Here is a 13,312-nt window from a genome sequence, read left to right as displayed (position 1 = left end):
GATCAATTTAATCATGTTGCACTAAAACACAGCATGTATGTGAAGCCAGGATGACGATTGCTGCTGTGGCTACGAAAGGACTCTGCTCAGCACCATCATGGGGAAGGGAACCCTTCATTTCCATTCTCTGGCTTACCACTTTACAGCATACAATTTGGGGTTGACAGATCCAGAAATGGAAGAACCCCTAATTCTTGAGATTTTCCTCTAAAAAGGCAACAACCTTTAACTAGATCACCTTGTCTTGTGTCAACTTGGAAATCTGCAGTAGATTACTTCTGAATTCCTCATTCAGCAAGAATGTTAGATACATGGGTATCTGGTTTGTTGGCATTTTCCCCCATGAGAACTGGTTCAGGACAAAGTTTATTTTGCTTTGTTTTGTCTTTCCAATTCAAAGTGAAAGGAGCGTTCCTGAGTCCCATGGAAAGGCAAAGATTCTTAAAACTCAGGCGCCTGCCTTATTGGCTAGAAGAACATCAGTGAGCAACCTAGCACTGCAGGACAAGACCCAGGCTTCCTTGGGAAGGGGCAGCATGAAGGCAACTCGTTCATTAACTGTTCAGCCTGAGATTAGAGCATGACTCAAACCACTAAGCCAAGCCGACCACCAGCCGGGGGCTGAGGAGGGGCGGCACTGGCACCAGTGAGCTGCCTCACAGTTCAATGTAGATAGAGCGCCTTTCCCCGGGCCAGCTGACTCATGGAATCACAAGGCTGGAGGCGCCTCCTGGGCAAGGTCGCCTCCAGTAAAGTCCCTGAGGGAACTACTGGTTGGTGATAATAATGAGTTAAATCCTCCAGTTCTCTGCATCCCAGCTGCTCACTTCTCTTTTACTTTCAAGAAGCTTTTCCTGAGCCCACTGTAGTCAGAGAGAATTTCGCCACCCGCTGGACCTCACACAGTGGAGCTAGGAACAGAATTCAGGGCCCTTCAATGTGGCAAATGCCACCTCGGTCCCCTCCATCCTCAGGGTGAGCAGGTGAGTCGGTCACAGAAGGGATGGCGAGGAGCAGGGAATCCCTCCTCTTCGTGCTGCCGCTCAGCACCTACAGGATTCAGAAGGCTCGACCACCAGACTATTTTTAAATCCTGTGATTTCACAGTAACCCTGGAATGACTAGCTGGCGAAATCCAAAGTTCACTCCTGCAGCCTTTCTTACACTCGACTCTATTCTTGGTGTCTCTGAAGTGTCTGTTCATGCCTCCTTTGCTTCAAGAATCTACTCTGCATAATAAGTGGAACCTCCAGCATGACTCCAACCGTGTTGGGTGGTGAGATTTCAGGGAAGCGGTAGCTTGGCAAAACCTCCCGAGGCCGGGCTGTATCTGTCTCTGCCTGTGGTAGGAATTTTCCAAAGTCCAGTGGACATGTCCTCCACGTCTGGTCCCAACTGTGTGCTGAGTGAACCTCCTCTCTTGCACAGCACCTCAACGGGATGCAGTCCACCTGGCTGGCCTGCTAAGACTTCCATCCTCCCTCTGGTCGCACCAGTTGTTGAAATACAAGAATGTTTCGGGGCTAAGGCCCTGAGAAGATGACTAAGGTCACAAGGCCCAGGGCAGAGTCAGGCCTAGGACCCTCATGCAGTGCCCGCGGGTCTTAGATGATGCTGTCTCTGTGGCTGGGCCTCAGCCATCGATAGTAGCCTGTTCTCACATCCCGGGGTCAGGTGGTACTGAACCTTTGGGGGGAGGTTAAACCAGGAGACTGGAATCTCCCCCCGAGGCAGGGCATACCTCAAAAGTGAGGCACCATATGAGGGAGGACGCCCAGCAAGGGAGGACTCTGTGGGAGCTGCCTCAGTGCTCCTCTGAGCTTATTTGATCCCTTCCTTGTGTTCCCATTTCAGAAAATCATGAAACGGCTCATAAAGAGGTATGTCCTGAAGGCTCAGGTGGACAGAGAAAATGATGAAGTCAATGAAGGTGAGCGAATGGGTTTGTTTCCTGTAGGGCAGATGTCGGACGTGGTCTCACCAGGCTAAGGTCACCGTGTTAGTGGCAGGGCTGCGTTCCTGTCTGGAGGCCCCAGGGAGACTTGGCTTCCTCATTCACTCGGGTGTTGGCAGAAAGTGGGTCCATGCAGTTGTAGGACAGAGGTCTCTGTTCCCTGGCTGACCTTCCACTGGGGCTGCTTTTACCTTTGACCCCCCAGTCTTTGAATACAGCCCCTCCATCTCAGAGCCAGCAACAGGACGTGGGGCCCTGCTCACACAGTTGTCCTGCCTACTGCAGTCATGGCTGCCGAGAGCTGGCCTGCTGTCCCTTGAGCTCGGGAGGGCCCAGATTTCCTCACCCCATGGGCACAACACAGACAGCAGCAGACCATACATTTCTTTCAGACTCCATTACAGCCTTGGTTCCAGCTAGCTCCATCCCACCTTACTTCCAGGAGCTCAGAATTTAACAACCAGCAGTGTTTCTCAAAGAATCCCCTGCCCCAGAAGAAGAAAATCCAGGTCCCAGAGCCCACCCAGCCCTAAAAAATCAGCAGGGCCTGGGGGTCTGCATTGTGATAAAAGCATCAGGTCGTTCTGACGCACACTCAACTTCGCCGGCTGCATTATTTTCACTGTCTGGGTTATTTTCCAGTCTATTTTAAGCAGTTACTCTTAAGTGAAAAGCAAATTACTATAAGCCAGATAATTAATCTTCATGAGACACCTGGGACAAATATTTGCTACCTAGAAACAGCCTCCTCCAAGAGTGAAGATACTAAGTCCCCCCTTTGCTGGGGCCCCAACAGCCTCCCCAAGGAGCCTAGTCATTTAGTGACCCTCTGCTTCCCCCTGGGGCATCCACCACGCAGCCTGAAGACCCAGCAGTGAGCACATGAGCCTGGGCCGACACCATCTAGGAGCCCAGCAGCCGCCCATCTACCCACCCCTACAACTGGGTCTCAAATATAAAACTGCCGGCTGTCATGGCAGCCAGCCTCCTGCGGTGTGTGATGTGACTGACAGGAATGTACCTGATGAGAGAAGGTGGGGCGGCCCAGGTTTTGTGCCGCTAGAATTACAGCATGAAACTGGGGCTCTGTGAAGCTCGCACGAAAGGAAAATAGGGGATGGATGCCTTTGTCAAACCTGGTGAACTGTACCTGTAAGGCCTTTGCATCTTCTGTGTGTGAGGCACGCTTAGAAAATAGACATGACTAATGTGTCCCCGGGCACTGGACGCCCACTGGAGCCAAGTCCAGCATCTATCTTACCAGGACTCCTCTTTATGGTTAATAAGAAGATTCCCACAGCCCAGGCCCGTGTGGATGTCTAACCACGTGGTGCACTGTGGAAATAAGTGGAAGACCCCACCTGGTGGTCCCTTGCCAGGGAGGGAGGAGGCAGGCGGTGCTCCGGTGAGGCACGCAGCTTGCGTGGTCAGGACAGACCCTGCTCCTGTGAGGCTGCCGGCTCTGCAGCCGCATCCACTGTGCTGACCCATCCCCTCAGACTCTTGGGAGTTTCTCCACCCTGCAAATAACAACAACAGAACAAAACATGGAGCAGCACGAGGAAAAAATGTTTCAGTCAATGAAAGTGTTGCTCTGTGCCTTGAAATCTGCCTTTAATGGCTCTAAGACCCACATTCTAACAATTGTAATATGAAATTGGTGCTAGCAACTTACAACCCTGATCGTGGTTCCTCCATCTACCTCCAACCTTTAATGGAGAGCTGGGACAGAAATGGGAGAAGGTTCTTAAGCGGGTGACTCTGTCCTGCATTGGCAGGAGCTGAGTGGGATGTAGTTCAACACAGAACTCCTGTCCCCTCACCCCGCCCCTGGAAGGCTGGACCAGCAGTGTGTTCTGCTGGGATGATGCACTCCCCAAATGCCTATGGGATGAGCCCCTTCTGCAGGCTCATACTCACCCAAATCTTATCTGTTTTTGCAGGTGAACTGAAGGAAATCAAGCAAGATATCTCCAGCCTGCGCTATGAGCTTCTCGAAGAGAAATCTCAAGCTACTGGAGAGCTGGCAGACCTGATCCAACAGCTCAGCGAGAAATTTGGGAAGAACTTAAACAAAGACCACCTGAGGGTGAACAAGGGCAAAGACATTTAGCAGCCTGTGTCGGCACCTGTGACTTCTACCAGCATTCCCAGGCCAGATGGGATGCCCTGGCCACCAGCCCTGGTGGGGAGGGGTCCCGGGCCCACTCCTCTAGGACTCTAAAGGGACCCACTGGCTCCACCCTGACCAGCCGTGCTGATACCTGCAGCCCAGGGGCCTGCTTGGACCAAGAACTGTTGTAAATCTAGGCTGTTGGGTGAGAAACTAATCCATAGGAGGAGGTGATGAAGCGCCCCCGACACATGCGACACCTTCAGTCCAGTCACAGTGGCATTCGCCCCTGTGGCCAGCGCAGGAAAAGGCCATCTTGGATGCACACTTGTGCCCTCCCGCTGCACACAGACCACAGCTGGGTCTGTATCCCCGAAGACAAACCACCTCACCCCACACGCCCCTGCTCACTCCCTCCCTGCCACCTGCACACATCAAACAGAACCGGGAGGTGACCTGTGATCTACTCTTAAGTGCCAGATGAGAACACAGATAGCCTAATAGCAAAATAGTTCTATTTGTTTATAAAAAAAAAGTTTAAAAATCCTAAATCAAAAGTTATACTGTAGGTAGCACTGTTCAGAGAACAACCAAATCCAAATGATGTATTTTTACCTTTATTAAAATTATCTTGTATTTACTATTTTTACCTGAAATGGAAAGAAATAAAATTACCTCATAATAGCCTGGGGAGCCTCTGTGGATGCACTGCCTTCATGTTGTCCTGCACTCTCTCTCTGGAGGTGGTCTTGGGCATCCACGGAGAAAGGGCAGGTGTGGGGGGGACAGGTTCCAACTCCCTGGGAGTCATGCAGGCTGACTCCCACCAAGTGCCTCCTCCTGTCCCCAGGCCGAGTGACCCCAACCTCGCCAAGGTCAGGAAGGAAGCAAAGGAAATGGTGAAAGAAGCGAAACATTCTCTCCCCGCCTCACCCTCTTCCCCTGAGTGGGAGGGCACGGGGTGCCTGGTGAAAGGAGCCTAGCCCTTTCTGGAGGGGCCTAGATGTGAGTAAGGAGAGCAGCCACCAGAGGGCGCCCCAGTCCCGAGCAACGCCCATTCTGAGCAGGTTAGAGAAGATGAGGTTGGATTCCAGGAGAGCCCACGTGGCCCCTAAAGATCACTTACTAGGAACACGAGCTGGATGTAGTGAGTGAGCACTTGCTGCATACTAGGCTCTGTGCTGAGGGCTCTGGATCCATCAGTCCAGTGAACCTTCACAGCCACCCTGTGAGGAGGGGGAGGAACAAGGTCACAAATTCAGACACCCTGGAGGGGCAAAATACACGTGTGTGCATGTGTGTGTATGACTGTGTGTGTTTTCTACATGTATCTGTGGGGGGGGGTTGTGTTTTGTGATATACAGTGTATCTTTAGAGATAAAAGGTGTTCATTTAACCTTGATCTAAAAAGAGTGCAGATCAAATGTGATGATAAGCAGAACTGAATGAGTCCCAGAATGGAGGGGTGGGGAGGGACCATGACAATCCAGACAGTCGTGCCCTACCTAAAACGGGTGTAGACATCCAGCCCCGCTAATCGCTGCTGTAAAGCCCAGTTTTGCCAAATCTTCCCCCTTTCTAGGGAGAAAAAGCCCTCATCTGTTAGGCCTTGGCAGCCAAGACAGGTGACTGGAGAAGATGCCCTGAAATGTGACCCCAACTTGGGACTTCCTGGCACCACCACTCAGTACTCAAACAGGGAGAAAACAGAGGTGTCCAACAGGGAAGGGGGACATCTGGATGTGCAGGGAGCTTTACAGAAGCCTTTAAACTGTGGTCCAGGAGTTCTTCCCCTGGGGTCCATGTGAGGGTCCATGGATAGGTTTCAAAGAGCCTGCAAACCCTGAAGCGCCCATCAAATTGTGTGCGTGTCTTTGTGATGGTAAGTTGTCACAGAGAGAACACCTGAAGCTTTTCTCAAACACTCATCTGTGCCCCCCACCCCCACCCCAAGCCTGCAGCTGATGACTGAATTCCTTCAGCAGAAGTTCCTGAGTCTCCTGCCAAGTACCAGGGATGAGACACCTATGTGTCCAGTGGGGAATAAATCACTCTTCCCACAAAGCTCATCAGCCTCCCTATCCAGGGGACAAATTTACCAACACTTGTGGAAGATTTCCTTTCGGATCCCTCACTTAGCATCATCAGAATGCTAATAAACACTTTTAAGATGCATTATTCAATTTCCCTATCTCCTTTCTACCAGAGGCAGCTGGCAACCCCATTTGTCCTGTCAAATCTGAGTCTCAAATTTGCCCCTGAAGGTGATAAAGGAAAACAAGTCCCACTAAGTAATTGAAAACTGGGAAGCAAAACTAGCACCACCCGTCAGGCTTTGGATGTCACATCTGGGAGGTGATGGTTGTCCAGGAATGGATTCATGGCTGCCAGAGAGATGTGGGGGAGGAGAGGGACCCCTCTTTCTTGGAAAGCTGTGGGAGAGGCCTGGAAACTGAGGGCTGGCAGAGCCATCAGCTGGAGCACTTGGTGGTTTTCCAGGCACTAACAACCTCCCTCGCATTCCCCCATTTCCTGGCCTCCTGTGGAATAAGCCAGGTAGGAGGAGCAGTTCTTGGAGAAAGGAAAGGAGAGAATGAGCAGTGGAGTGTGGGAGGGGCATCAGGACAGACACGGGGAGGAGAAAGTGCCCAGGCCCTCCTGGCAAAGTCCACAGACACCACCCCCAAGAACAGCTTCCCACAGCTCCCTATCCATCCCCTTGCGCACCCTGCACACCTGTCATTACTTAGTGAGTAGCATATGCAGAGCACATCTGCCTTCTTGGCTTGTGGGGAAGCTCCAGGAGGAGCTCGGGGTCTACTTTATTCCCACTGTGCACTAGCCAGGACCAAAGGAGCAACTCAATAAGCCACTGCTGGGCCTGTTTTTGCAGGTTCCTTCAAACGGTGCCATCAGGCCCTGAACACCGGGTGAGTTTGCAGGAAGCACAAGCCTCCCCTGCTGCAGCTCAGAGAAGGTTCAGAGGAAACCTTCTAGTCACGGTGTGGAAGGAGGCCCCACTCAGCCTGCTCTGTTACATCTGAGTACCTTCAGACTCTGTGCCGGGGCCAGACAATCGCAGCGCAGGCCTGGTGGGGGGATCCTGGGGGGGTCGGGAGGCAGCCCTGGCCGGGTCTCCGGGTAACCAGTGGTTAAGCAGCCAATTCTACAGCAAATGTCACCTTCTGATGGTTCCTAATAGGACTTGACAAATCCTGGTAACACTTCCTGGGCAAAAACCCCCAATTAGTCCCCAGAGCTATTCCTGAAGGGCGAGAGCTCACACACTTGAGAAAGCACAGCCAGCCTCCTCTGCCCATCACAGAGTATCTCCCTCCATCCCAGCAAAGCCCAGAAGACAAAAAAATTTTCCAAAGCAGCCTAGCCGGGGGGGGGGGGGGGGGGGGGGGTGGATTCCCTGACACAGGTGCTACTCCGCGAAAGTTCCTCCCAATGGCCACAGCCCCAGGAAGCTGGTGACAAGACACCTTCAGGTCTGCTCGCCCCAGGGAGGCTGAGACACCTCATCCTGCTAAGGAGGCTCAGCCTCGGCATCTGGTTAAAAATAAGCTGCCTTGCCCGTCACTCCGGAAAGTGCTCATTAACACTTATGTAAAGGGTAGAGCTTGAGGCTCCAGGAGGCTGGCAGGAATTAGAGTTTTGATCCGCTGAGGCAGGGAGGCCATGCCCTATGCTGTGTTTGCCCCATCACTTCCCCTCATCCCTTGAAGGGTGAACTGCTAGTGGGAAGGGACTCCAGGAGAAGCATATGAATGTCAATCAACTCAGGCTTGTAAACCAGGCAGCAAACCCCTTCCACCCTCTCTGCAGACACAGCAAGGTCCCGCGTTCCCCAGCCTCATCCTAGCCTCATCCCAGCCTCGGGAGTGGAGGCTGGCTGGCTCTGCCTAGAGAAATCCCAGCCGATTCTTTGACAGGGGTTTCTCCTGTTACTTCCCCACCATGGTTAAGTTGCAGGGGTGTTCTATGTCCTTTACTTCAGGGAAAAAAATGACACAGATGCAGGGGGCAAAAAATAAAGGTGTCCAGGGCTTGGGTTCCCAAAGGTCAGAGTCTTTATAGAAGGGAGAGGATCGTGGTAAGAATCAAAAAGCTTGAGAGAAGTGGTGTTTGAGGAGCACAAGGCTCTGCCCTACCCGGCCCACTTCCCGCTTTCCGCAGGCAGGGCGGGAGAGGGATGGAGGCGAGGTCCTGATCGCTGAGAGACTCTGCCTGTGGAGGAAAAGTGCTCTGGTGCCCGAGAGACAGGACCACAGCTGGAAGGCCAGGTCCACGCACAGCCACCCTCCCCTCCTGGGCATCCAGGGAGGCAGGTGGAGGGGGAGGGGCTCCCCAAGCAAGCAGGGCTGGAACAAAGGGTACTCTCATGACAATACGCTTATAAAGTGCAGACTCCACGTCCTCAGAGTGTCTGCGGCAGAAGTAACTGGGTCAAACAGGGTCCATCAGCTGTGCCGGCTGACAGGATGACAGATGAGGCCACGGGTCCTGTGGCGCTGACCCCACGCACGCCCAGGCCAATGGCACGCCCGCCCACCTCAGCAGTGCGGTGGAGGGGGAATTAGGAGGCAAAAGAAGGCAACATCTACCCAAACAGAAGTATACCAGGGCCCGTTCAGGTGTCTGAGTGCGGATTCCACACTCACAGGGTACACAACACTTCCACTGTGCCACTTCCCACCCTACCCCACCCCCCCAACCACCTCCAGAGCCCAGTGTGCCCACAATAAAGCAGAGGGAAGGCAAGGCACACAGGAGGGGAGAGGAGGCATGGTGTGCAGGCTTTGTACTGGCTGGGATTCCCCCCACCTTGGGCAGGAAACAGATCTCACCCCAACCCCAAACCAACTGATCAGACACCAACACAGTCTGAAGCAGGGCAGTCACATTCCTGCCTTGATATCTGTACCTATGTGGACACTGGGAAAGAAATCCTACTTTCCAGTGGGGTTACTGAATAGGAGAACGTGAATCTGGGACCCCAGTAGACCCCTCCCTGCCACACAGACAGGCTGTCTGCAAATGAGGTTAAACAGAGATGAGAAATTAAGGGTAGGGAAAAAGCAAAGGTAGGAGGGGATGGAGGAGAGGAGGAAAGAGAAGGAGCAGGAAGAGAGGAAAAATGGGGAGGGGGGAGCAGGGAGCTGCATCACATTCTTACCCCTGATGCCCTTCTTCCTTCAGCTCTGTCTACACCTGGGAACTGTTCCAGAAGCCTTCTCAGTTTTGCTGCCAAATAAGTGCCATTTTTGTTGATGCTGGTTTGCACTGGGTTTCTGGATTTCATTTACATCCTCAGAATCCTGCTGAACACAGAAACATCTCTAGGACTTCTCTGCACCACCCTCCCCCTGGGGCTGTTTTGCATTTAAGTGGTTAGAGGAGAGAGAGCCAGAAACTGCCTGGACTATTTTTCCCGAGATTCCATAAGGTTCCGGACAGCAGGTAACATCCTCAAGCTGGTGAAACTGTTCAAGGCTGAATCCACAAAATAAGGGATACTCTAAGTGATGGGTGCACCTTAGGACTAGGGGAGGAGTCTTCTCCCTGCTCTGCCCAGGCTCCGGCCTAGAAGGATCCAGAAGTGGCACCCTGGGCACTTCTGTGATGGACAGTGGCCCCAGTGAGGCACTTTTCAACCACTGTGTAGGCAAATTATGGAGTGCTAGGTGGGGAGCAAAGCAGAGAGGGAGACAAGGCAGTGGGGTAGGGGGGCTACAATTATTGCTCCTGTTTGGGAGCTTTGCCACTCAGAGACCCCAGAAATAACCAGCAACCACTTTGAGAATGACCAATTTCTGGCTGGTGAGTTTCCTGCTATAAACAGGAAATACAGCCTTATTTTACAGGTGAAGTAGACTTCAAGTTACATAAATACAACTCAACATGGTATGTGGGGGACTTCTGCTCCTTTGGGGGCACACAGATCTTGGAGAGTAGCACAAATCCCAGCAGCTGTACCACTGACTCACAGGGTTTTCAGACTGGTGTTCACCGGGGGAGCGGTTACCGCCCCAGACCCGAGCTGGGTCTGTCTCCATGAGGGAGGAAGTAACTCCAAATCATTTCAATGACAGAACAGAACAGAGCCCCAGGGGTTCACTCTCAGCTCCAATCAATCACAGGACAGGCACTCCAGCAAAACAGCCTCTGGTGGCTCCCCAGCCTGTGCAACTGAAATAGAAGCCCCCGAAGCCTGCGGGCCCTGCAGAAGGTGAACGTTCTGAGAGCCTAGCTGCTTTTTTCAACACATCTTCACATAAAGACGCTCACAGCAGCATCACTGTCTGTCACCAGCAGCGTGAACAGAATGTGTATTCTGTGCTCCAGCAAAGGCCCTGGGGCTGGAGAGCCAGGTGTCTCATGATATTCCCCTCCAAAGACACGCAGATGTGCTGCTGCGCCCTGGGACTTCCAGGCCTCTCTGTCCCCAGGCCGCAGCTCAGAGGTGAACGATCCTCTCTGAGCTGAGGCTGCAGCCAGAGGACGGTACAAATCAGTATTCTAGTCACTCTGGACAGATTCTCAATTTTTCTCCCAAAGGGTAGAAATACCATTCTGCTGATTCTTAAAAGACCTTCCAGCCTGTCCTCCCCCTGCATACTTAAGATACCTGAAAGATTCAGCCTGAGGTGAGACATAAGGGGCCTCTTCTGGAGAACGGAGCTCATGGTTTGAGACAAAAGCACAGAGGCAGGAAACCAAGGGAACTATGACTTCCCACCCAGCCCAGGTGTGTGTCCACCCACAGGGTCCCGAGGCAGGTGCCAGCAACTCTGAAGAGACCCAAGGTGTGCCCAGCTCCTGCTGGTCATCCCTGGTGCCCACCACGTGATTGGAGATGAGGGGAACGATTCAGAGGTGAAAATGGGATCTGGGCTAAGCCTTCCAGCACTCCAGCCAGAGGAAGAGGAGGCAGAGTGGAACACACGGCCACATGGGTACCCCTGGCGGCAGAGACGTGAGGCAACCCAAGTAGGTGTGAAGGGTGGTGACATCCGTGGCTCCGTCTTCGTGGAACCTGGGGATGTGTGCAGGGACTCTGCAGGCCTCTCCAGAGGCCAACCCCTCCCCACCCCTTCCTCTACCCCAGCCCTCCCCGACCCCTACCCCTGAGAGAGAGAGAAGGCCAGAACCAACATGCAGGGCAGTGTCTGTGTGAAGCCACACTACTGCAGAGGGAAAATGACAGAGAAGCTGCCTACCTGCCAGGCCTCCGTGTCCCCTCCCTGCAGGCTGTGGTCACTCAGGGGCAGAAGCCAGCACTGGGACAGAGCAGCTGAACGGGGGGCTGTGTGACCTCCCCTACCCCGCCACAGCCCAGGCCTCCAGGCTCCGCAGCACTGCTGCTGGCGGGAAGACAGCAGGGAACACAGGCCTGGCCTCTGCCCTGTTCTATGAAGGGAGGGTGAGGTTGTGGGGAACGACTACATCAGGCGCCCCCAGAAAACACGCCTGCGGGGACCCCTGCCTCTGCTTCCTCCCCTTCCCCATGGATGCCAGGCTTGTCGTGCGGCTCTGAGGACCCAGTTCAGTATGAGCCATGGCTCCTTAGGCATGTGCCCACGGTGCCTTGTCCTCGTGGAAGCCGTCTGCACTACTCTATGCTGAGACCCGTGTGGAGAGGAACCTCAGAGGACGAGGGGCATCTGGTCTTTCCAGTTGAGCCAAGCTCCCGGCTGAGTGCAGCCGCGGGAGTGGGTGGGCCACATGGAGCAGAACTGCCCAGCTGAAGCCTGTCAACCACAGAATTGAGACAGGAGGGAAAAGGGCAGGGCACAGCCACTCAAGGAATGACACGGCAATTGTCACAAAGATGGCGGAAGATTAAACTCCCGGTAGACTTTGAGGCCCAAGATGGTGGGAGATTCGACCTCCAGTGGACCTTGAGCTTCATTACACGCTCACTGTAATACAACAGCCTGGTGAATGACACACCCACAGGTGCCATGGCAGTTCTGAGACTGACCATAAAAGGTCAAAAAGTTGGCAGTGGCCCAATTCCTGGGAATCCCTGCCCCTTCTTCAAAGTACCTGGAATACTCTTCCTACACATTAGCGTATGAAATTACCAAGCCCATAAAAGCTAACCCAATTCCTGGGAATCCCTGCCCCTTCCCCAAAGTAGCTGGAATATTCTTCCTACTCATTAGCATATGAAATTACCAAGCCCATAAAAGCCAACACCTTGTCACCAACTCTCTTGCCTTCTGAGATGGCCTGCACTCTATGGAGTGTGTATCTACTTTTCCTTTAACTCTCCCCCCTCCATGCCTTGTGGCCGCTCTGGCCTTCTGAGATGGCCTACACTCGGCCTATGGAGTGTGCATCTCTGAATAAATCACTTACTCAGCTATGGCTCACTCTTGAACTCTTCCCTGCACAAAGCAAAGGACCCTCACTAGATGGGGCGCATCCCAGGGACTCACCTGGGACCTGAAACATGGCCATCCTCTTGCACCTCCCATTTTTTCCTGTATCAGAATCATGGAAAACAACAATGTGCTGTTTTAACACCCCAGCAATAAATAAGTCACACAGAGGAACTGAAGGGTGGTCCAGGAACCTCTAACCATAGGAAAGGGATCTCACCCATTCACCCAGAGAGAATGATGTACTCCTTGTGCCTCAATCAATAGCCCAAGAATGCAAGTCAGCCAGTGGTAATGAAGCCACAGTGAGTGTTCCCCACGAACCAGATCAGCTGTGCTCTACCTGGAAAGAAATCCTGTTTCTGTCCACCAATATATACCCAAAATAACAGCTCTGGCCATCTTGTGGAAAGAGGCAGACTTTGTTGAAGATGCTGATTGGAGCCAGTCAAGCCCCCATCTGGGAGCAGTTAAGTAGATTTGTGAGATTTTTTAATCAGAGTGGTGGACAGTTACAGAGGAGCAGTCAATGAATCACTGCCCACGGGCAATGATAACCCTGTCTCCATTCCCATCCTTTTAGCTGCCAGGGCACTTTCACGTCCCTTACCTCATTTAATTAAAACAGCAACCCAGCCAGGTGGGCAGGGCAGGATTTGTTATCCTCTTTGCATAGAAAGAGCTTAATGCAACGGTCCAACTGTGTAGAAGTTCAACACCCAAGGCCCCTGAGTCCTGTGACCAGGACTGGATACAGAATGGGTGCCAAAGGACACAGGTGAATGGGAAGGGTGCCCACCTGCTGGACAACATGTGTAGAAGCTCTGTCCTGGGAAGCAGTTTGGCCAGGAG

The 13,312-nt window shown here is 52.9% G+C and overlaps 1 protein-coding gene and 1 long non-coding RNA gene across 2 annotated transcripts in view; one reads left to right on the top strand and one right to left on the bottom strand.

The window, feature by feature from the left end:
* TRPC7 (transient receptor potential cation channel subfamily C member 7) overlaps nt 1-4,501 on the top strand; it is a 118,763-nt gene extending 114,262 nt beyond the window's left edge. The window contains 2 exon segments of the mRNA XM_006180300.2: nt 1,855-1,930; nt 3,898-4,501. Of these exon segments, the coding sequence (XP_006180362.1) occupies nt 1,855-1,930; nt 3,898-4,067 (246 nt within the window). The 3' untranslated portion in view covers nt 4,068-4,501.
* Nucleotides 1-9,442, bottom strand: part of LOC116662720 — a 114,702-nt gene extending 105,260 nt beyond the window's left edge. Inside the window, exons 1-5 of the long non-coding RNA XR_004318727.1 lie at nt 9,250-9,442; nt 5,194-5,293; nt 4,743-4,933; nt 3,875-4,037; nt 3,316-3,474 (exon numbers count right to left, since the gene is read on the bottom strand). This is a non-coding gene — a long non-coding RNA (uncharacterized LOC116662720). The remainder of the gene's footprint in view (nt 1-3,315; nt 3,475-3,874; nt 4,038-4,742; nt 4,934-5,193; nt 5,294-9,249) is intronic.
* Between the last annotated feature and the right edge of the window lie 3,870 nt (nt 9,443-13,312).

This window comes from Camelus ferus, chromosome 3, assembly GCF_009834535.1.
Source record: "Camelus ferus isolate YT-003-E chromosome 3, BCGSAC_Cfer_1.0, whole genome shotgun sequence".
Taxonomy (NCBI): Eukaryota; Metazoa; Chordata; class Mammalia; order Artiodactyla; family Camelidae; genus Camelus; species Camelus ferus.
This window is presented reverse-complemented; position numbering and strand designations above follow the sequence as displayed.